The following is a 24,818-nucleotide window of genomic DNA, read 5'->3' as shown; positions in this document are numbered from 1 at the left end:
CACATGATTTTGAAGTTTCCCTTTGCACTCCATTGGCTTATAAATGATATCCTTGTGCGTCCAGATCCAGGTCCATATTATGTTCTTTTCCCATTTGTTTTATTTTCCTTCTACCCCATGTCTTATTCCTTTCTTGTGATAATGATTCTTGTTCAAGTCTCATGGTGTCATTCCGTATTGATAGATTAGTCTCTGTTCTCTTGAGACCATCCATTACACATTTATAAAAGTATTCTTCCTCGGACACTGCTTCTCTCACATTATACCTTTGGTCAAGAACTTCCATCTTGTTGGTGCCCATGTTTTACTCATTCATTCATTTATTTGTTCACTCAACAAATACTTAGTGAGCATTTACTATGTAGTAGGCACTCTTGTAGGCACTGAGGATACAAGAGTGAACAAAACAGACAGAGAAAATCATTGCTTTCACCACGCTTATAGTGACTAGAATCTAGTGGATCCTCCACTGTCTACCAACCATTTCTATTAAGACCCCACCTAACCTTTTCCCTTTTCTGTTCTTGCCCTGCCTCCCAGCCCTTGCTCACTGAGAAGCAATGTAGTTACTCCCCAGCATGGATTCTCTGAGCCAGGTAGATTCTTTTTAACCCATTCCTGCTCTCCAACAATTTTCTCCCTCTCCCATCCTAGTCTACACATTTGCTGGTCCTTACATTTGGAATACCACCTCTCCTGACATCCTCCAAATTTTGACTCAACTCCCATAATGAATATTTCCCTCTGTGACTGTTCCCTTACCAGTTCTTCCCTATATTATTCTCTTTTATACTTGATGGCAAGTGCCTTTAAGTATTTATGAGTTGTTTCATAGGGCTATACTTACTGCCTCCAGCTAAATTATATGAATGTAAAACCTCCAAACTCTAAGTGAGTCAGTGAAGTAGACAAGAAGGTGTCCTGAACCCTGGACCAACAGTTAGGTGACATAGTTTTCCTTCTGGGCTCCATTACTAAGTATCTGGCATATAATCTTGAACATATCACTTAACTGCTTCAGACTTCAATTTTTCTCCCTCACTGAAATAAGGTTTGACCAGAAACATGGATAGTCATTTCCAGTTCCCTTGAAGTTCTGCAATTCTATTATTTTTAATTCTGCAAGCACTCTTTTGATCCTAGGCAAATTACTGAACTTTTCTACTTCGGTTTTCTTACATTGAAATGAAACTGATGAATTTCAAAAATATGGTATAAGAGAAAGTAAACAAGATGTCTTTGAGAAAAAAAAGAATACTTAATTGAAGTTGTCTAATGCCATCTCATAATTTAGTTCAAGGAAGTATATGTCGTCTATTCCACATGCATTATCAGGTAGCATTTTGTCCAAGATGTTTTAAGGATGAGAAGTAAACACTCTGTGATAATTGAGTGCCATCAAACAAAATATTCACTGCTTTAAGTTGGAGAAAAATAAGGTGAAAATTTTTTACTTATGCATATACATATACACATACACATGCGTGTGCACACACACACACACACAGAGTTACATTATCCAGTGGCTGGATGGTGAATAGTCAAGCAAGTGTTTCTCATTCTAAAATATTCCATATCTAAAAATCTTGCATTTTAATTTTGGTTTAACAATTTGAAAATTGGTCATGTGAATTTTTTTACATAAAGATTTCAATATAGCCTGCCACCAGGTTATATTTTCCGCATTATTTTATATACTACTAGCTATGATTATCGCATATGTGATCAACATAAATTCATCAAAATTTACATTCTGTGAGATTTTTATACTTAGGAGAAGAACTTGTGTATATACAAATATTCAGTTTTTGTGAAATTTTGAGTGTTAATTTGAGAAGCGAGAGCAGCAACATTATGTAGTCCACAGAAGCAATAAATCTCTTAGAGAGTACTTGGTATTAGAAGTCAGAATAGTTTGGAGGTTTTTCTATAATAGAGAACAAAGAAAGAGCAAAAAGAGACAGAATCTTTCTACCTATGGGAGAAAAATGCAACTTGGATATTTAGTATCTCTAACCTTTCTCTTATTCTCAAAATGCTAATTATGTTTGAAAGTTGGAGTTCATGGCCGAACTAGAAAAAAAAAATGTTTTCTTCTCTTTGAGCTTAATTCTCTCTCTCTATGTAAAGCACCATAGCTCCCATTGTATTTCTGTATTTCCTCATTATTGCTTCATTCTTACCTTTTCTTTCTGTATGCTTAAGTGTTCTCTTATTACACAAGGGTACCAAGGATATACAGGGATAGATGGATCATTCATTTTATAAAGGAAATGGACGTGAAAAATTAATTCAGTGTAACACATTTTGCTTTAAGAATACATGCCTTTCAGAGTAAAGTTTTATCAAGGCTTCCAAACTAGGCATCAACCAAATCACATTTGAAAGATGTGTGTCTAAAGAAATAACAGTCGCTTTAGCAGCCTCTGTAATTCTTAAGGTCCTGACACTGAAGAGTTCCTTAAAGATAAGCAACATATCCCAACACACCTAAAGGTCCTGCATTTTACCTAAACCTTACCAGTTGCAGGAATTATCTGCTTATTTAAGATCAACACTTGCCTTGTAAGCCCCTAAGCTCTTATCTTCACTAATAAAGACTAATAGAAAATGGATGGAAGCTAAGTGTGCCGCTTGAAACCTCCAGCTTAAAGGTAGGGACAAATAAAGTGCATTTGCCAGTTAGCAGGGAACCTTTTTGTTCAGGGATCCAAAACATTTGATGAAAACTGCTAAGATGAAAGATTTCCTCATATAAGGAAGTTTGTAATTTCCATTTCCCGTATCTAAATATGAAGGCTCCAGTTACTACTAGGGCCGTCTTTATTCCTTTGCATCTCAGTTTTCACATTTGCAAAACAAGAGGGCTGAACAGTAATCTCTAAGGTTCCTAACAGGCTATGATAAAACCGGGGCGGCGTGGGGGAGTCACTACAAATAGAAAGCAACGTTACCAGAAAGAAACATTCCACATACAAACATAGGTTAATCATTTAGAAATAACTGGTATACATTCTTAAAGATAAAAAATAGAGCAACTGCTTCCAACAGAAGCATTAGAAATGGGTCCTGAAAACACCTCACAAGCTTAGCATAGCCAAAGAAAATGTTTTCTGAGCTCATGGTGTTTCATTACATTTAGGTCTCCTTCAAATATATGGCACTTACAAATACCACCTTTGCCCTGTGGAGACCAACAGGTAATGTTTAGGGCACATCGGAAATAGTTTAAGAAATTATATCTCAGAGAATAGCCCTGGAGCTCATGTGCTGAGATGTGAAGGTTCTTGCTAAAGGTACAGAAATTCTAGAGGTGGAGCCTCAGAGTCTGTACTTTAAACAAGCTGATCAAATGTTTCTTAGGCACACTAAAGTTTGAGAACCACAGCTTTAGAGTCCGTATTTTGTGAGTGTTGCTTTAAATCAGGAGCCATTGTCTGAGTGGCTTTGTCCTTTCCAGCCCCTTTTCAGTGTCCTCTGCCCTTTATAAGCCTTTTGCTTATGTTTTTGTCCCCGTATCACATCTTTCCTTTCACTCTCATGCATTAGCCAGGAAAAGAAAGAAACAAGTCATTTGATCATTTGATATGTCTTAACTAGACGATCAAACATTCTGAAATGTTACCTAAACCCAATGCGTGAATAAGGTCCCCTCCCCCAGATACCTGAGCTTTTGTCTTTCATGGTCCCACGTCCTTCTTCAGCTCCTCTGTTAACTCTCTTGACTGTCCTGTGCCCCTGGCTCTTACCAGCCTCCCTATCTCATGCTATGGAGTTTTCTCTTAGACCCTTGAGAACTAAATTCCCCAGGTCTCGGGGCTGTTTTTTGGGTTTTTTGTCTTTTTTGGCCACATAAAGGGTTTCACTGATCTGCTAATAATTAGGCAGCACCATTTAACCTAGAACTGGGTATTAACGCTGCCTTATGTAAACGAAGCAGTAACTGGGAGCCTCATGGTAGGCAGCCTGCTCTTGAGCAGATTTATCCTCCTCTAGACCTCTCCACCACGGGGCCATTTTATTTCCCCTGCCAGACAGAGGGAAGCCAAGCACTAGGCATTTTCATGTTCACCCTTGCCTTCCCTTCCCCCTACTCCCAATGCCTTATTGGGACTTAGAAACACTCAGTAAGTATTTATTTAATCAGTGTCTCCTCTCCCATTTGCTGCTTTTCCACATCTGGACTATGCCTCTCTTCTGCCTACCTTTCAAAATGTCCTGCTTGGCAGCCTCTTTCACCCTCAAGGGCACCAGGCTGCAAATTCCAGACACCCCAGGGAATCCCTGTTACCAGTAGTCCTTACTTGCCACTCAACAGCTAAAATCTTGCATAGGGAAATCTCACTTGGGCTTCTCAGGGAAAAGTGGTTCACAGAAAGAGGAGGGGCAAAAGAACTGACCTCTATACTATATGCGATCTGCGCTATTATATTTAATTCATGGTATTTGTAGTATTTCATGATTCATTTAATAGATAATAATGCCCTTAGAGTCTTGAACAATTTGATTTTTCTGATGGAAATGCCTTCATTTTTTTTCTGAATAGACTGTTTACATTGCTCATAATAGAAAGAAAATCCTGACAAATTGGGAGAAGTATGAAGATGAAGAAATAAATCACCTGTAAACGGCCTCAGAGGGATAAACTAGCTGTCATTTCAGAATTTTTTCGTTCACAGTCAAACATGGGCACACAAATACATACACACACACAAACATTTTAGAGAAATAGATTGTATAGATTTTTATTAGCCTGCTTTCTCACTTAGCAACTGGCAGGATGAGCTTTTCCATTTCCGTAAATATTTGCCTACGGCATCACAATGAACATTGCACAGGATTCATAGGGTTTAAACGTTGCCTTGTATGACTTCACCATTATAACCAGTTCCCTAGTAATGAATATTTAAATTGTTTTTACTTAGCATCAATCAGAAGTGATGCTATAGATAACATTTTTCTGCCTGTCTTTTGTATGCTTTTCTGTTACTTTCTTGCAATAATTTCCTTGAATTTAAGCTCATTGTGTTTGTACATTCTAAAGACTTTTATGTATCATCCAATTTTTCTTCAGAAAGTTTGGAACAATTTAATTTCAGTACATGCGTACTATTTGGTGATTCTGTTTAACAAAGGCCAGCAGGAGAATTGTATTTGAAATGTCAGGCTAAATTACCAAATGGCAGAGGGAAATGTTGCCTACCTGGTTGCTCTATATTTCAGTCTTTGCAGCATTAGAGCCTATATTATATTTCTGTTACAGGCAGCATTAATTTGTATGAATTAATTAGTAATTGCTGATAGTATGCGAGTAATGCAGCATAATTCTTGATTTACCTGAGACTATACCTTTACTAACATTCTATGTTTCTTCTTTTTTTTCTGGATGATGATTTATTTGGTTGATTTAGCTTTGCGTCCTCAGGTGAAATGCGGATTTTACAGTACAGATCATTCATTTGTATATTCTTAAATGGCTTCTATGGATTAACATGTTCTAAATACAGTTGCTGGTAAAGCGCTCAGTCTCCTGCCTAAATTATTCGTGGTTGGGGGAGGCTTTCAGGGAATGTCTGATTTTACTTTTCCACGTGAGTTGTTGTCTCAGTACATTTTACACAAAGGAAACAAAGCGGAAAATGTTGGAACTTGGTGAAAACAAATCCCAGGTGCACACGAATAAAGAAGGGTAGCGGAAAAGGAGAAGCATATGGGAAGAGGAGCAGAAAGGAACAGATGCCAGATGGAAGGAGTCAATGGAAGAGGCTGCATAGGGTGTAGAAATGGAAAAGTCAAAATATGGAGAGAGACCTTTCCATTTCTCAAAGCAGGAAGAATTCCAGTACTATCATGAGTCACATGAAAACTGAGTGGGTTATATTAGTCAGTGGGTTCATTTTTTTTTCTACTAGAAACATTAAGAATCATTGACTGCAACACCAAGAAAGCAGTCCATTCCGGTGTATATTACATGCCAAAAATCTCAATTCTGCGTGTGGAAATAAACATATGGCTTAACCACTTGTCTTTCCTCAAAATCACCATCAAAATGCCCCCATTTTATGGCTCTCAAAAGCACATAGCTAGATTTTTATTGAGGACTGCTGTGTAATTCACAAAATGTTTATACACTTTTGGAACTACCCCAAACAGTGTACCTTTGACAGTACTGTTAGACTCAATTCAATTATCCTTCTAGATATTCTGACCTACTTTGCCTCTATTGCTTTTCAGGTCTCATTTGGAAGCCAGTTCTGACCAGTGGAAGCGTCTGCACCTTTCTCTCCAGGAACTTCTAGTGTGGCTACAGCTGAAAGATGATGAGTTAAGCCGGCAGGCCCCTATTGCCGGTGATTTCCCAGCCGTCCAGAAGCAGAATGATGTACACAGGGTAAGACATTTTTAAATCTAGTGCCTGGCATGTAGTAAGCGTTCAATGACTATTTGGAAATTAGTTCTGAATGAAATTAAGTTGACTAGAAATCTTTTTTACTCCTCTAGTCGAAGGATCAATTATAAATAATCCGAGCCATTATATTTTAAATGTCAAAAGTATCTGTATTAATATCTTTTAAGAAATTGCCCATCTCTTTTGGCAATTTTTTATTGTGGAAAATATAAACATATACAAAATCAAACAGAATCCTATAGTAAATGCCCACGTACCTATTAAGACTTCAGCACTTACCAATTCATGGCCAATCATACCTCTCCCCCGTCCTTCATTATTTTGAAGCAAATCTCAGGCATGCATCATTTAATTTATAAATATCTGAGCAGCGATTAGGAGATGAGGATTCACTCTTTAAAAGTAACCACATTGATACTTTTAAGTATCATATCATAGCTACTATGATACTTTTAAGATGCAATAACTGTATCAAAACAAATATCCAGGCAGTATTCAAATTTCCCTTTCTCACATACATGTCTTAAATGTTTTCACAGGGTTTTTGACTGGGGAGATTGTTTTGGTTAAAATAAGAATTGAAATAAGATACATTGCATTTGGGTCATTTTTTTAAAAAATGTTTTTAAGCTTTTTATTTTGAAACAATCGTAGATTTATAGCAAGTTACAGAAATAATGCAAAGAGTTCCCTTGTACATTTTCATCCAGTGTCCTCTAATGGTTACATCCTGCATAACTGAAGAACAATAATTATTGTCATTTCAGCATGCAGTCAGTCTAAAAATCTACAGTTACAACACACTTCAATTCATACTAGCCACATATCAAGTGCTCGGTAGCCAGATGTAGCTAGTGGCTAGTGTATCAAACAGCACAGTTCTACACATTTGATCATTTACAGGTTTGATTTGTTTTGGTAAGACAGCATCATAGGTGATAGTATGTTCTTCCACCATCAGGAACTATGCAACGTCTTGTTTTCCCTTTTGTGTGTGTGATTTTGGTAGCTGTTAATGATCAATGGGTAGGGGTTGCAATGTGATACTTTCTCTTTCTCTTATTTCTTGTTCATCTATTAGCTGGAGTACTTCCGTGAAAAACAATAGTTCACTCATCCACTATTTGGGTTCCCAGTATACCATTCATATAGAATTGGTGGGATAAATGTTTCTACTTTACCACTCTTCAGAATAACAGGTTGTTCACTAGCATCCTCCAGCAGTGATCAACTGTGTCCTTTATTTTTTGTTATTGTTGTTTTTCATTATATTTCTTCTTGTGGAGTAGGCTCTGAGTAAGGCAGTCAGAAATTTTGTCTTGCTCACTTCCAAGACCCAGTACCTAGCAAAATGTCTGGAATACATTGAATACTGATAAGGGTTTTTGAAATGAGAATAAAAGGTATATGAACAGAAATTAATAGCAAAACAAATAAATGACTGCCAAACAAGAAAAGCTTGATAAAATGCTACCACTTTTGTTTGTTCAATACATGAAGGAAATATCTCTATGTAAACACAGCCAAAGCCTGCCTCTGGAAGAAAGGTCAAGGGTTTATATTATTCCAGAGAGGAGGATATAGAAGATTATAAAAAGGAAGAGAACATGAGGGAAGATCCAGGAGTCTTTGTAAAAAATTGCCAAGGGAACTGCCAGTTTCTCCTTTAGCCATTCCTGGTTATATAATTTGGGATATTAAATTAACTTTTGTGCTAGTGTGGAATATAATAGTGATGTTTTAAAAATGTTCTAACTTTGAATAAATGGTCAATACACTCTGGTGTATATGTAGAAAAGCATTCATTGAGAAGGATGAGCACTTTAAATGGAATACATTCTATGATAGAGTGAAATGAGACAGAATTTCTACAAAAGGTGTAATCTAATTCTAGCTCCAGAAGCCAAAGACGGTGAATCATTGGACAAACGCACTAAACGTCAGGAGATTGAGATTCTCGTTATATTCCTCCAGAAATTAGATTGTGATTGCTACTTCGTTAGTCAGATGTAAGATGAGGAATTTGGTCCAAATAATTTCCACCATCCCTTCTAGCCAGCATCTTGTTATAAATATTACCTCACTGTCCCCAGTTATTGGCTTTGGTTCCTTGCAAATTGTGGTAAAAGGTTAGTACTTATCATTCTCAGTCCTCTTACTCAGGAATCTCAGGACCAGTAACATGCTTTTAGGAGATGGTGGTGCTAGACTTACGGGTAACATGCTCCAGGTAGAAAGGAATTAATCACCACTTGGGTAGTGTACTTGTTCAAATACCCACCTATTACCTTTCTTTGACTTAGCAGGACTTCTAGCCCATTGATAATTCTGTGTTGTGTATATTAATTCCACTGCTGCTCTCTCTTTACCTCCCTCCAAGTCCAACTTAGATTCAGTCATCAAACACTTTAATACCTTTTTTCAAACACCCTAAAATCCTTTGCTTCGTCTTCATTTTTATGTTGCTGCAATCTACAAAACCCCAAAGCTTGGAGCATCTAACTATGTACTTTCTCCTATCCAAACAGCAACAGAGCAGGCTGGTGTTAAGTACCTTTTCAGGGTGAAAAACCTCTGGCTTTCCATTGGCCAGCCCAGCCCACAATTGGGTCATTTCACCTCCAAAATATTTCTTGACTCTCTCTACTATAGCCATCACCTCCGTTAAGAGAGACCATTTCTCCTAATCTTTCTCCATCTACTCTTGCCCCCACTACAACGCAATCTTGTATTTGAGTCAGAGTGGTCTATGTAAAAACATACGTTGAATTATGTCAGTCCTCACTTTAACACTCTTTAGTGGCTTCTCAATGCCCTTGGGAAAAGACCAAAATCCACAGCAAGGACCCCAAGGCTCCATCTGGCTGGTCTGGCCCAATCTTCTCTTTTCTTACTGCTCTTCCTCTTGCTCTCTGACACTAGCCATACTGCCTTCTTCCAGTTTTCCCAGTTCTTCATGTTCTTCTCAGGTAGGCTTTTGAGCTGATCCTCTGTCTGCAGCTCTTTCTACCTACACCCACCCCCTTATCATTTCCTGGTTAATGTCTAATAATCCTTTACATCTTGGCTCAGACATCAACAAAGCTTTTTTCCTGGTGTCCACATCTCCCTTTACATGCTTGCACAGCACAGTCTACTTTTCTTTCTATAACTTAACGTTCTTTGTCATCCTGTATATGTGTGACAATTTGATTAATGTCAGTCACCTTCACTAAACCATGTGCTCCAATAAGCTTTCTTTTGTAGAGAGGGTTATTCTTGCTATACCCAGCTCCTTATAAAGTGCCTAGTACATGGTATACTGTTGTACTAGACAGATAGAGAAAAACAAAGAAATTTAAGGAAGACAAATAAGGAGGGAGGGAGGAAAGAAAAATTTAAAAACCAACCAATGAACTAATCTTAACCTTGTTCCTTCTTCTCTAGTCTACTGAGACCAAGGGTGGGGAATGAAAGAATGGAGACTGATATTCCTTCCTCACTTGCAGGATTTTTCTGTTTATTCCCAACTAAGCATCCTTAGTCGTAGTGTGTGGAACTACTTTGCTGTCCACTGGTTTTGCTTGTGGTCTGGCCGTGTGTTCAAGAGCTTCTCTTTGATTCATTCCTTCAGAAAAATTCTTGTCACAGAACATTCTCCTCCCTGAGAGAACATCATCACTCCTAAGTGTTGAGGAGAGGACAATTTAGAACAAAGGAAAATCCTTGAAAACAGGGCTCTCTGTTGAATCTTCTGAACTCAGCTAGGAAGAAAGAAAGGAAACACAGTCAGTACAAAACTCTGCCCAGATCTAGTCTCGGACAGATTTTGTGTTTATAGATTTTTGTTCTACGTTGCCACATTTCCAGGATTATAAATTGTCTTGTTCTTTATCAGTTTCTTGATTTAAATACTGTTCATCTAGAATGTTTAGTATCAAGATGGGTCACTTGTTGTCATTAAGTTGTTCCATGTATTTGGTGTGCCACTTTTTTTAAAAAATCACCTGCTTACTATCTCTTGCAAATTATTAATGCCCTTGGTTGTTGCTTTTTATGGGAATACAAATCCCGATAAAATGTTGAAAGTTGAAACTATAATAAAATATTTTTCATTCTCCTTTTCTATAAATGAGGATGTTTATGAAACAGGTCATTTATATTTTCTTTGTGTATCTTTGCAGACTAATGATAAAATTTTATAGCAAAATATCATGTCTTATACTCTTAAAGCAAAAATATATAGTCAGTCTCAATCACTGTGACAGAGGGGTATATGGTTTTCCTGTAGATAAAATTCCAAGACAGCCCACACAGGTATTTGGGGACTGCAGTCTCACTCCCCAGAGCCATTTTTATACCATGGGAGTGTATAGATTTTCCCCAAACAAGCTGGGAAGCATAACAACTGGAATAGCTCTCAAGGCTAATTAATAAAATAGTGCTCCATATGCGGTGAAGTGTTATAAATAATTAAAGTTCAAATATGCCTTAGCAAATATAAACTACCAATTTTTATATATTTTGAATACATTACCCTGGCTTTTACAGTTCCTCATTACTTGCCTCACTAGACTGACTCGTTTTCAATTAGTGTGTATTATTATGGTCCAGATATATTTTTAAAAACTGACTTCTTTTGTTTTCCTTGAGCAGTCACTAAAGTGATATTTATTACTTGTCTACTTCTGTGATTAACCTAGAGAGAATTTAAAGGAGCAAATCATAGTGAGAAATTTCTAAGGAGAACTGCAATAAACCATGAGTTTATTTAATTCCCTTCATCCTACCCGAAATCTAAATGGCAATTAGGTCTTGATTATAAGAACACTGTATGTGATGACTTTTTGTTTGCATTTTTAATATTAAAATTGTCATTAGGTTTTCATCTTTCAGTTTAAAAATCTCTATAATTCCTTTCCAGGAGACCATTAAGGACACCTTCAAAGCTTCCTGGATTTTCTGGTTAAGATTTAGATGGAAGTAATCAATACATACATTATTAAAACAGTAGACAGAAAGCCATTATTTCATGGATTCTGTTAACAAATGAAAAGGCTTAAATAAAGTAGTTTACTTATTCATTTGTCAGGTCATATATTATGCGTGTTCGATTTCCTCCAAAGTCACCACAGTGTGAGAGAGAGGTTGAGAAATTCAATAAGATTATCCCAAAATCACGTTGCAGATTATACATTTATTTAAGCTAATTCCATTATCAATGCTGGCCTGCTTCCTTTGGGTATGTTTTAGAATGTGTGTTAGTTTGATGAGTACCCTGTGTTTTCTTTCCACAGAATAGAAAATGTCTTTGGGTGCCACTTGTGAATGTTAATATTCAAGTCAGCTCTGTGTTAGGAAAAAAAAAATGCATTGTTCCCTATCACCTCTGCAAACAACGAAAAAAGGTTATGATAGAGTGACTCATTCCAACATTCAATGACCTGGCCTCTTGGAGTTTCTAAACAAGTTTTTATTCCCCTGCAAAGTTCACTGTTAGTTATGTCTGCTCTAAGATGTCTGCCTGGCTATGTTGGAGGAAATAGACATCTTTTTTTATCTATTCTTCATCACTAATGGAGTAAGCTACTTTTTTTTATCACTTTGATATTTAATGCAGTCATATTTAGGAATGCTGAATAGAAAAGATTTTAAATTATTTTTAGAACTACATTTCTAGGCATTTGAGGAAGTCTTCTGAAAACTGGCTATATCATCAAAACTTGGGAACAGAGTCATCTAGGATTTGCTACTTTTTTAAATGACTGTAAAAGATAAAATATGATTAATTTACAAATTGACTTCTCTACAAAAGTCTTCTTTCTAATCATGTCAAAATATTTTAGTATCTTGACAACTACTCTTAAAATTATATTTGTATAGTACCTCGCCTTTACAGAGCACTTCCACATGCATTCTTTTAATTACAAGTGAACTCCTGATCTTCTTCTGTGTTCTTCCTTCTCCCCAAAAAAATTGTTTTAGGAAAAACTGTATCATAACTCAGACTCCAGGAATTTATTGATTCCTTCAGTAGTTATTTAATGACTACCTACTCTGTGCTAGGGGCTGAGGTTATATTGGTGAACAAAACAAGACTCTGGCCCCTAGACTTTCAGATTTTAATGAGAGAAATACATAGTAAATCAACAAATCAAATATAAACTCATGTCAAGTTAGTGCTATGAAGAGAAAATAAACAGAACAGGCATATAGAAAGACTGAGCAGTAGTGGCCTGAGAAGGTTATATTTGAGCAAAGGCCCACATGAGTGAGCGAGCCGAGCAAAGACCTTGACTGAAGAATATTCTAGGCAAAAGCAGCAGCAGATGCAAAAGCCCAGATGTAAGAGTGAGTTTGAAGTGTTCAAGGAATAGTGAGACAGGCTAGTAGTAGGCTGTAGAAAGAGGCCAAGGTCAGGTGATGAATGGTCTTATCTGCAACAGTTTGAAGGTAAATTTTATTCTGTGTGTAATTGAGACATCACTGGTGGTCCGTAAGCAGAATATGATCTGATTTATGTGTTCAGAAGTAGGCCCTGGCTGCTCTATAGAGAACCAGTGATAGAAGAACCAAACTGAAAGTAGGAAGAAAGTTAGCAGGGTGATGAAGTCATTTAGGAAAGAGATAATGATGACGTGGACTAGAGTGGAAATGACAGATACGGTGGAAAATTGTTTGATCCAAGATATATTTTAAAGGTAAAGCTGCTAGGACTTAAGATAGATGGCATGTGGAATGTGAGAGAAAGTGATGAGTGAAGGATGACTCTGAAGTCTGTGGTTTAAACAAATGGAGAAATGATGATGACATTTATGGAGATGGGAAAGACTTCAAAATGAGCATGGATGAGGGTATGTACACAGAGCAAAACATGAGTTCCATGTTTGTATTAGGCTGATAGACAGAGACAAATGGTATGACTCAGAAATTAGTCACCACTTACACTTGGAACTCTCAAGTTTTGGCTGACCCACTTGAGAATAGATGTAAATTAATTTGTCAAAAGATTTCCTAATAATCCATTCATCTGTGCTATTGCTTTGGAAAGAATTTCCAAAATTTGGAGTTTAGGCTCAACGGCCTAAGACCCAATTCCCTAAATGACCATGGGAATAGACCATGGGAATAGATTGAGTTTTCATGAGTGATTTCTCAAGGTCAGCTCAGAGCTTAACAACATTATTGTCAGTAGGAAGTGACTTCCTCAGTGGTTGTTGGAAGCAGCCAGGCTTAGGATCGAGAGGCAAACAGCTGCTCAAGACGCTGCGTGGGCACTAAACTATTCCTTCATAGTATTACAGATCTGCAAGCAGACTGGACTCTATGCTAGCCCATGCCCTTGATCTCAAAGAACACAATTCTTAGTTTAAAAGACTTCCAAAAACATAAATCTCAACAAGGAGTTTATGAAACATATTTCGCCCCGCAAAAGACTCAAAAATGTTTCCTCACTGAGTACAATCAGAATTTTTTTTAATAATTTCAGGCTTGAAATATGTCCATTTGTATTTCAACTTTGCTCCAAATTGATTTAATCTCATTTGGAAATTACTGTTGTTGTTCATGTTGTTGACTGTCTGAAACAATAGCTACCTGTATCTGATACCGAAATCCCTTACCTTCATTTTTATTCAAAAGTGGAGTGAAAATAAGGAACTGTTTCCATCTTGTTTGAAGACAAATTCACAGAAGCACAATGTAGAAAGGTGGTTGTGAGGGATCGCCAGGGGAGGAGGAGGAAATGGGGAGCTGTTGTTCAATGGGTGTAAAGTTTCAGTCAAGCAAGATTAGTAAGTTCTAGAGGTCTGTGGTACAACATAGTGCCTACAGTCAACAATATTGTGCACTTAACACTTTCTTAAGAGGGTGGATCTCATGTTAAGTGTTCTTAGCACAATAAAAAAAATTAAGATGATTATGACCATATGCTCCATTTTCATAATTTCTCTAATACCAGTTATCTCAAATGAATATTAAGGAATCCTTTGTCTTTTGTTGTTATTGCTGCTGTTCCATTGCCTCTTCAGATTTCTTTCTTCCATGAATTCCTGTGGATTTGCCTTAGATTCTTGTAGGCAAAATTCCAGCTATTCCGATTAACCACATTGCTGTATCTTGCCTTTTTCTAAGATCCTGGTTTCAAATTAATTGGGCATTGATTGCCCCTAAATCAGCATTTAGTAAATAAAATATGTCTGATGTGTCTGAGACTCAATAAATATGGTAGCTCTTTAAATGCAGAAGGTTAGTATGGTGATGGGATGTATTCAGCAACTTTCTTATCAAAAGTAAAAATGACATAGGAGACATACAGACAAAGTAGAAATAATATGGAAACTAGAATAATATTCGGTGACATTTAAAGTGCTGATCAACTTGCAAATATGACTATGTTAGTGTCTTTGTCCTACGCCCACTCAGTAACCTTCTGTTGAACAAACAGCACCAAGGGATCACTTTAAATTTTAGGGGCTGTCTAGTGTTCTTTCATCTCCTAGTAGACTAGGGGAAAAGTCCCACACAGCAGTTCAAAATATGTGACTTCGAATATTTGCATATGAGCATCTCCTGTAGAAAAGAAGTCACTAGGATTAAGAAGGCAGAGCAAACGGGGGCCTCCCTCTTGAGCAAAATCCACCCAGTAACTCAAAAGTTACATTCAGCTTTGGGTCTAGAACGTAAGGGTAGGCCCAGAATAAGATCTCTGTTTTTTCCCAATGACAGCATTAACTTTTTTCTATAATAATTCATGAGCCCAGCCTCCTACTCTCAAGCATATTCTCAATCTAAATCAAAGTGGCCTCCAGATCACACACTCTGGTTTTCTGACTGGGTCTTCTGTTATTTATTCAACAATATTTACTGAATATCTACTATATGCCAAGCTGTGGCTATAATTTTTATCATTAGTAGTGATGCCTAAGAGAGACTCTCAAACTGCCACCATGTAATAGACCTGTGGCCAATTAGTGATCTAAATGTGTTGATCATAGATTATTAGAACTGGATGTTAGAACTTGGATAAGGTATTCAGCAAACCCCACATTTTGCAAATGAGGATGTGAGACCTTCTCTTTTTCGTGGCACCTCTGAGGCAGTTGATGAAGCTGAACATCTCTTTCCCTGCCACTGACCACGAAAATCTCATTGAAGTGGACAATGAACACAAGCTTTGTACTTTTTGCAAGAAGCGTATGGCCACAGAGGTTGCTGCTGACACTCTGGGTGAAGAAGGGTTATGTGGTCTGAATCAGTGGTGGGAATGGCAAGCCAGGTTTCCTCATGAAGCAGGGTGTCTTGACGCATTGCCGTGTCCCTCTTCTACTGAGTCAGGGACATTCCTGTTACAGACCAAGAGGACTGGAGAAAGACAGTGCAAATCTGCTCAGCGTTGCACTGTGGGTACCAGTGTTCTCAAGTTGGTCATTGTTAAAAAAGGGGAGAAGGATATTCCTGGACTCACTGACACTACTGTGCCTCATCTCCCGGGACCCAAATGAGCTACCAGAATCCGCAAACTTTTCAATCTCTCTGAAGAAGATAATGTCTGCCAGTATGTTGTAAGAAAGCCCTTAAACAAAGAAGGTAAGAAACCTAGGGCCAAAGTGTCTAAGATTCAGCATCTTGTTACTTCACATGTCCTGCAATACAAACGTTGACGTACTGCTCTGAAGAAACAGCGTACTAAGAAAAAAAAAGTTGAAGCTGCAGAATATGCTAAACTTTGTTAGCCAAGAGAATGAAGGAGGCCAAAGAAAAACGCCAGGAAGAGATTGCCAAGAGACAGAGGCTGTCCTCTCTGAGAGCTTCTACATCTGAGACTCAATCGAGTCAGAAATGAGATTTTTTGAGTAATAAATTAAGATCAGACATTTATTTTTTAAATGAGGATGTGAAGGCTCGGGGAGATTTTGTGACCTGTTCTAGAACACACAGCAAAGTTTTGGCCCAACCCAGACTTGAACGTCAGGTCTGCTGCCACACAGGGCAGCGCTCTCTGCCCCACTTCCGCTGGCCTCGCAGGATGATTCGGTAAAGCTCTGTGAACATATGCGGAAGTAATGTATGGTCACTCCATCAAATTTCAGTCTCAATAACACACATACACACTTGCTACTTCAGTGGGAATATAGGTAAAATTCAGCTCTATGGAGTCTGTACATGGTTGAAAGAGATTTGTGTTTTAAAAAGAAAGGGCTTTTACTTCATACATAGTGGTGGGACCACTGTCTCTACAGGAAGGAGTATAGCTTTTCTCTCTGTAATACCGGTACCTGTGCCCAGACCTCTCATCCTTCCCCTCTCTTCTCTGAAGCACATCAAGCAAACCAGTATCTCATTTCATCCCCTCTACACATGGTTCTAAATTGCTTCTCTTTTTGTGGTATTCATAGGTGTTTGTGGTAGTACCCTAATTTTTTCTGCAAGCAGGAGGCAAGAAAAAAAGCAAATAATCAGTGACTTGTGCTTCTCTATTATTTTCAGGTTTTTAAAGCTTCTGACTTGTTTCATGGTCATTAGTATTTTCCACTTACGTGTCTTCCAAATTATTGTAATTCAGGGAACTTCTATTCTTTGCTATCATTCACTTCCAGCCTGGCTTAAGAATTTCAAGATTTGGATTCTAAGTGACTAATGAACTGATGACCTTAGGTAAATCCTAATTTATCTGTACTTCACTTTGCATTCATAGTATTAAAGTACCACAACCATATCTACTGAGCCAAACAATTGACTGCTTAAGGACAAAGATCGGCTCCCTACATCTTCCTTATCTTATATAGAATAGACTCAAAATAAATATTTTTCAATCAGCTAATTAATCAGCCAGAAGTCAGTCACCTGGTTGGATAGTATTTGTGATGTATAAATGCTATCTATCATATAATTTCACCTTCAAAATAAATGGATTTACCTCAGGATGTACTGCTACTATAATTTTGTAATACATGCTTTGTGTAAGTTATTTGGTGAACCTTAGAAGCCGAAGGTAAGATGTCAATTTTGTATGCCCAATTATTTCTCATTTGTGAGACAGACTATTTTCTCTTCATGGAGGTGCTTGAAGTCTTTGTAGTTGCTTCTGATTATCCCACATCACTATTTTAGATCTGGCTATGTTGGAAAAGTGAAGAGGAGGGTGTGAGGAAGAGGATGGTTTAATAATTGTATCTGTTCAAAAAATTCTGCAAATAAATATTTTAACATTTGAATATTGACATCTAAAAAGTATAAAGATGTAGTCTGTATGTGTACGGAAGAAGAACTCTATTTCTTAATCTTTTTCATATCAGCACATGAATGAACCAACTTGTCTGGTTTAGAATGTTAATCATAATCAATGAGACAAAATCAGTATTGTATCTGAGTATATGTTTTCCCAAATGTCATTCAAATAGACTTTCTTTGAGAGACAAGACACTTTATTATCAAAGAGCTGAAGTTCTTGACATTGAATGTTCTTATTTTTGTTTAATAATATTTCCATTTTCCTTTCTCTTAAAATGCAATGAACTGTTATAACATGCAATTTATGGTAAGTTGATTAACTATTGAAAAATCGATTTTCCATTATTTTAGTGCAGAAACTTCACAAGCTTTTTGTTGTTTTTGCTACATACACCTGTCTCTTCTTTAACTCCATACTACAAGGACCACTGGTGCCCAGTGCCTAGAACAGTGTCTGGTACATAGTAGATGTTCAAAATTTGTTAAGGGGATAGATGGAAAAGGACCTTTCAGATAACCATCTTTACAATGACCTAGTCCTATTTATAGTTTTTTCCTTAATGGAAAACATTCCCATTTTTTTTATCCTCTCATTTTCTTGAACCAACTCTCTCTCCCTTTCTTCTGGGGCTTCTAACCTTTTTTGTATTTGGTCTAAATCTTCCTAAATTCTGAAGATACAGTCAATTAATCTTCTTGTCCATCCACTTTCTTTTCTTAATTTCAGGCTACAATGTGAAAATAACGGTGCTTATGTCTTTGTAATGAAAGAACTTCCTTTGTCTTTTCTTTAGACTCATTTTCAGCCTGTGACTCATATTTAAGAAATGAACTGTACAGCTGTAGTGCAGCTAAGCCATTGGCAACAACTGGGGGGGTCTCTCACAATGGATGGATGGCCCGTAGCTTTGAAGTATTTGCTATCCAGTTGTAACAAAGGAATTGTGTTACCGAATAGCATCTTGGACTTTTTCAATTCGATGAGACCTTTAAGATCCACCTCCTTGTTTTACAGACCCTGCCCCAAAACTTATCTCTGCTCTCCCTGTTCTAGGTCTTTAATATATTCCTCTCTGATCTGGTGACCAACTGTCCAGGTTTGTTTGCCTGAGTGTCCTGGTTGCAGCACTGAAAGTCTCACATCAAGGGAGACTCTTCAGGTCCAGGCCATCCAGGATGGTTGGTTACCCTACCGCTAGCTTCCTACTTTTAATCTATCTTCCAACCATTCCTGTCCTAAAAAGAATGTATGTTCCCTTTACCTTGTGATCCTCTCTGTCTTCCTATCCCATCATCCTCCTTTCCATCTTGGAGAAAAAAGGTAATGCATAAATCACTTTCATCTAAAATACTTACTCCTTCTCCCATTAACTCCTGAACTAAACCTACTTCTCGGCTATTGCCCTCATCTGAAATGGCTCTCACCAAGTCTGAGGTGTTCTGGATCAGAGGAAGATTTCTTTTAATTACCTTAAATACAGTAAATATTGTCACCTCCCTCGTCCTCTTGCCCCAAGCCTTACCCCTAGGCAGACATGCTGAGAGCTGATGGAAACTTTTCCTACAGAAGTGGTGGGTACTCCATAGGTGAAGGACCAGAAAAGGATTTTTCTCTGCTAATAAAGAGAAGGAGGCAGTTGTCCCCTTCTGCTTCTGAAAGGGTCTCTTGGAAACAAAAATGGGCCTGAGTCCTAACTCGAACGATTCCAGGAGCCAGCTAGCCCCACATGTCTCAGATTTTACAACCTAGAAATGTCTCCAAGGTCTGGGCTTCATTTTTTTAAGTGTAAATATCTAGAAACACAGCCACCCTAGTCTTTCTGACAACTTGGAGCCTAACCTGAGAGCCTACTCTGGGCTCAACCATTTGGCCGTCTTAGATCAGAGAAATTAACTCCACAAATGATGACAGATCTAATTCCCATGGTATGAGAAGGTTCTCGGGAGGCCAAAGCTTTCTAAAAAATCCAGGAGAGTTTGTTTCCTCACATTTAGTGTAATTGCGCCCATCATTCACACATCTATTCAACCTAGAAACTATAAATCATCACTTCTCCATCCTCTGTCTTATCTCCAAGCATCTATTCAGTCACCAAAATCTCACACCTCTGCATTCAAAACATTTCCCTCCTCTTATCTCTTTTTTTTTCTTATCTGGTGCCATTGCCGTGGGTCAGATCCTAATAATCTTTCACTGAATTCTTGCAATTGCCTCCTAACTGGCCTCTCTGATTCCATTTCTACCCTTCTCGAATACATATTCTGTATTTATGTCAGGGAGATCTGTTTGAAACATACATATTTACATGCTACTTCCCTGCTTAAATCCTTTCAAAGATTCCTGGTTTCCTACAAGACAATACCTATGCTTCTTAGCAAGGCATATATAGTCACAGACAAAGCTTCAGTTTCTGGCGTAAAGATATAATATACTTTCAGATGATGACAGTGTCCTGCTTCATCTCCGCGCATGTCCTCTCCTTGTACTTTATATTCAAGAAACACTGGCCTGCTTGAGAAAAACTGTACATGCCACTCTGTATTCCGTCCCTTGCTTTTCTCTTCCTGCTCTTCCCCTTGGTAACTTATATACATTCTTCAAAATTCTTTGTGAATACAAGGCTTCTTCTAGGAAGCCTTTCCCAATTCCTTTCTCATATTATACCATCCTATAGCACCTTCCACTTTGTATTGAAGTTATTTATATGTGTGACTCTTCCATTATATAAGTCCCCGGGTGAGAGGGACTTTTTGAAATTCAACTTTGTATTTCTAGTTTCTAGTACAACTACTGACTCATAGTTCAATAAATGGAGCCATTATTGTTTCTTTAATTAATAAGGTCAGTATCAGTCACCTCCTGTCAAGTCCAAGTAGAGACCCTAGGCAAAGTAGCGATTTGCTTGAAGTTGGGAAAATTGGATGTATGAGAAAAATACAGGATTATAACAACTGTATAAACATAGACACCTACATGCATCTTTACGTACACATACACACAGAAACACACACACAGATTTCAAATGAAATATTAGACCGACCTACTCTGTATGATTTCCAGGGTGTAAGAATTTCCCACTATACAGAAACTACATTGCCATCCATCCAAAGGCTGAATGCTAATATTCCACTGACAGAATTTCATTATTTTGGTTCAAACACCTCACCTTTCTCTAGTGAATTGTAAGTAACTATGGAAGATGAGTCATCTTGCAAAGTATGAGATTCCAGATTCCTTGGAATGGTGAACACCAGTGGGATTTTTATAAATGTGTCATACAATACAGTTCTGGAGCACTCCTATAACATGATGGATCTTAAGTTTATAGGAGATAGGGCTCATTTTTCTTCCAATAACAAAACAGGGCTTTAATTCAGTAGGCTGCATTACTAAAACTAGGATAAAATTGGGAAAAGATATGAATCATTAAGCCCTAGATCTGGACAGTTATTATTACTGTTGCTTTTACACTGATCTATTAGCATTATGTGGTACTTAATACTTTCATTAACATCTTCACTACTGAGATCACAGAATCTGGGTCAGTAACAATCTTAGATGGTTTCTGAGAATCTGTTAATTTAGCCTCATGGGATGTCTCCCAGCCCTCAGCACTCAATTTTATATGAATTTTATTGTTTTCACTCTGTTTCTACTATGTTAGTTTTCTCCCTTCTTTTGGTCCAGAAGCTTCTTGAAGGCAGAAACTATGCATTTTGCTTTTCTTTTAGCCCCCTGTATCAATAAGGATTACAGATTAGAGATTAAAAGTGATAATTGCCTCCTAGATGAACTCACGACACCTATTCTAGGCCTTCTCTTTTATAGAATTCCACAAGCCCTACCTCCAGTATACATGAAAACATTTCCACTATTCTCAAAGAGGTCACAATGGATAATGTAATGGGTATTTTCTGAAGGAATTGAGTTTTGACTTAGTTTACTGTTAATACATCATTTTATTCATTGTCAGACATTTTGACTGAATTAACTGATGATGATAAATTGGACTACAACCTAAGTTCTTCCAAATGGCTCTTCAGGCTCCCCATTATGTTCTAGGCATCCATGCTTTGGGGTATGAGTGTCTTCATTAGCCCTGCTTGGGTTTCACAATACATATCTTGCAGCTTTGGTCCAGACTTCAAGTTCAGTGGCCAGGTTATGTCAATAAATCACTCTTATCTTAATGAAAGGACATTAACATCTTGAAAGCTCCCACATCTTCTCCAGAATAGTTTTTTACAAACATAGTAGTTTCCTGATTAAGAGAAAGATCTGTATAGCCTTCTTTATCATTTTATGACTGACTATCATTTTATAAATAAAGGAGATGGAAATTGACCTGGAATTTCATAACCAAGTTCTGAGCCCCCGGGATTAATTTTAGAGAAGAATGCCACAAGCCAAATAAGCATTTATTTTCATCTCCTTTCACAGGCCTTCAAGAGGGAATTGAAAACGAAAGAACCTGTAATCATGAGTACTCTTGAGACTGTACGGATATTTCTGACAGAGCAGCCTTTGGAAGGACTAGAGAAACTCTACCAGGAGCCCAGAGGTAATTGAATGTGGGACTGTAATAACATATTGATAGAAGGATCAGTGGTGACAGAGCAACCCATCCATTCTTGCTGGCAGGGACTGCATAGCTCTCATATTTTCTAGGTTAAATAGAATTGATTGAAATTAAGTGTACATGTTGAAAAAGAAAAAGGAATCATGAACCACCATGCATAAATCTGCACATTCAAAAGTAAACATTAAAAGAGATTACTGACCAGTTATTGAAACATTAGAGAAGAATAAAGATATTTTCTATGAGGAAGAATTCTACTGTTAAAAAGATTACAATCTAATTTTCAATTAAAGAGCTTGAGTGAAGTAAACTAGAGCTTGTGATGTGCCTCCTAACTCTTTTTCACTCAATAGCTTATATGAATCTTGGATTATCTGATTGATACAAGGTAGAACAGATTTACTTGGGAAGACAGATTTTAGACGTGCTGGACTGTTACCAAAATGTATGCCAAAGTGTAAAAGAGCTATTAATAAGTGGGTTGGCCTGTTGTTAAAGTGTACTCCCTCTCTTTCTTTCTTCCAGTATGACCTTTTCAACAATGTTTTTCTTTTAAACAAATATAAATGTGGCCTAAAATCTTGTTGTATTACCAATTTAGAACTGCCGCCCGAGGAGAGAGCCCAGAATGTCACACGGCTCCTACGAAAGCAGGCTGAGGAGGTCAACACTGAATGGGAAAAATTGAACCTGCACTCTGCTGACTGGCAGAGAAAAATAGATGAGGCCCTAGAAAGACTCCAGGAACTTCAGGAGGCAACGGATGAGCTAGATCTCAAACTACGCCGAGCTGAAGTGATCAAGGGATCCTGGCAGCCTGTTGGTGATCTCCTCATTGACTCCCTCCAAGATCATCTCGAAAAAGTCAAGGTACCATCTACTGCTTTGCTTCAGAGCCCTTTGAGAGCCTCAAAAGAGGTTCTAATCTAAATTTGAGTGCAGTATATTCTTCTCATCAAGTTAAAAATAGGGCCCTTAAGCATTCAAAACCAGTCCATCTTTCACAAAGTCAAAGTCTTCCTGCATGTGGTCTTTTCTCCAAGAGAAGGTAGTGGTCTAATCATCTGTCTGTCTTCAATAATACGAAATGAAATATTTAAAAGTTACCAGGTAAAAAAAAAAATCATTTTGATTTTGCTATTAGGAAGTTTAAGTTTTCGTACTGAAGTGGTCTGATTTATGTGTCTCTGTATATGCATGCATGTGTGTATAATCTTTGTGATAGTATCAGAGCAGGGAAAAATATAACACTTAAGAGCCGGGAGTCTAAATTTTGGCCTTTTGCTAACTAAATGCTATGATTTGGGTAAGTCATGGTATTGTGAATCGAGGCCCTTAATGCATGCATGTAGTAGGATTTTGAGTTATATTAGTCTACTGCAGATATTAAGAAGTATCCTTATATATATGGAATATTGTCCGGAAAACCAAAGTTATTTCCCTTGTGATGCAAAGATAATAAGTATATTTATAAAGAAAGGATATACATATTTACAAGTATCATTTTGAAAATCCACAATTTGAAACATTTTGTTTACTCATCTAATGTCAAAACCAACAAAAGTCCTCCCAGATTCAAATTCAAAAGGACTGAAATTCTCACCTGCATTTCGCGTGTTTGCTGGCACCCTTATTCTGCAAGGTCTCTCCTCCCTGGGCTTTCATGCCACTTCACCTGCATTCTTCTTCCTTTATTTTCCTCAATTTTGAAATGCTTCCCATCCTTCAAATGTTGATGTGCCCATGTTTCTAACTTCAGCTCAATTATCTTTTTACTGTATAAATGCTCCCAGTTTGAAGTGGCATGGATAGGGAGAAATCTAAATTTTTAATCTGGATCTCTTTTCCGATCTCCTAATCCATATGCTATTTGAATCAGAAGGAACTATTCTGAAGCCAAGTTTGTTCATCCTGTTTGTCATTCCCCTAGTGCTGTCCCCTGCTACCTGCCCTTTCGTCGGTGTTCCTTCTTCCCGTTAATGGATCATACACAATCCAACAGGTTGCTCGGGCTTGGAACAGGAGGTCCATCCTTAAATCCTTCTACATTTTCACTGACTGCATTAGATTGCTCATTTTAGGTCAGAATATCTCTTTTACATTTTCTCTCCTCTTTTCAACGAATGTCCTGTTCTAGCCCCCCCAGCATCTGATACTCAGACTGTTGTATTTCTCACCTTTAGATCCCATTCCGAGTCAGTATACCTGTCATATCATAAACACTGCATGTTAAATATTTGGTTAATGAATAAGTGAATGAGCAGTTTCTTTGCTGATATTTCTGCATCACCTATCCTCTTCCAACTCTAGTCTAAACTCCTTGCAGGAGACTGCCTGCCTAAGAATTAAGTACAATGGATGAAGAGGGCAGGTGGCCCTTTTCTTCCTAGCCCTGGCTGAATTTCCTGTTTCTCTAGGCCATTCAGTACACTCTGACTGCATCACCCCTTTATGCAAGTAGGCCATCTTTTTTCATAACTCTCTGCCTTCACAATTCTCTTCTTTCTGCTTGGATCACCCCACCTCATCTGCCTGGTAAGCTCCCACTCAGCCCTCAAGGCCCAGCTCAAATGGCACCTGTTTTTAGTTTTCCCTGAGTGTCTCCCACCCCCAACTCC

At 37.7% G+C, this 24,818-nt stretch overlaps 1 protein-coding gene and 1 pseudogene across 7 annotated transcripts in view; both read left to right on the top strand.

Annotated features, from left to right (window-relative positions):
- The window catches only part of DMD (dystrophin), a 2,193,636-nt gene that overhangs the window by 1,826,183 nt on the left and 342,635 nt on the right, over positions 1 to 24,818 (top strand). For all 7 annotated transcript variants that reach the window (XM_036917975.2, XM_057495970.1, XM_057495969.1 and 4 more), the window contains 3 exons: positions 6,235 to 6,391; positions 22,062 to 22,182; positions 22,802 to 23,070. In XM_036917975.2, coding sequence (XP_036773870.2) covers positions 6,235 to 6,391; positions 22,062 to 22,182; positions 22,802 to 23,070 — 547 coding nt within the window. The remainder of the gene's footprint in view (positions 1 to 6,234; positions 6,392 to 22,061; positions 22,183 to 22,801; positions 23,071 to 24,818) is intronic.
- On the top strand, positions 15,493 to 16,234 carry LOC118928594 (40S ribosomal protein S6-like; annotated as a pseudogene).

This window comes from Manis pentadactyla, chromosome X (assembly GCF_030020395.1).
Source record: "Manis pentadactyla isolate mManPen7 chromosome X, mManPen7.hap1, whole genome shotgun sequence".
In the NCBI taxonomy this organism is placed as follows: Eukaryota; Metazoa; Chordata; class Mammalia; order Pholidota; family Manidae; genus Manis; species Manis pentadactyla.
This window is presented reverse-complemented; position numbering and strand designations above follow the sequence as displayed.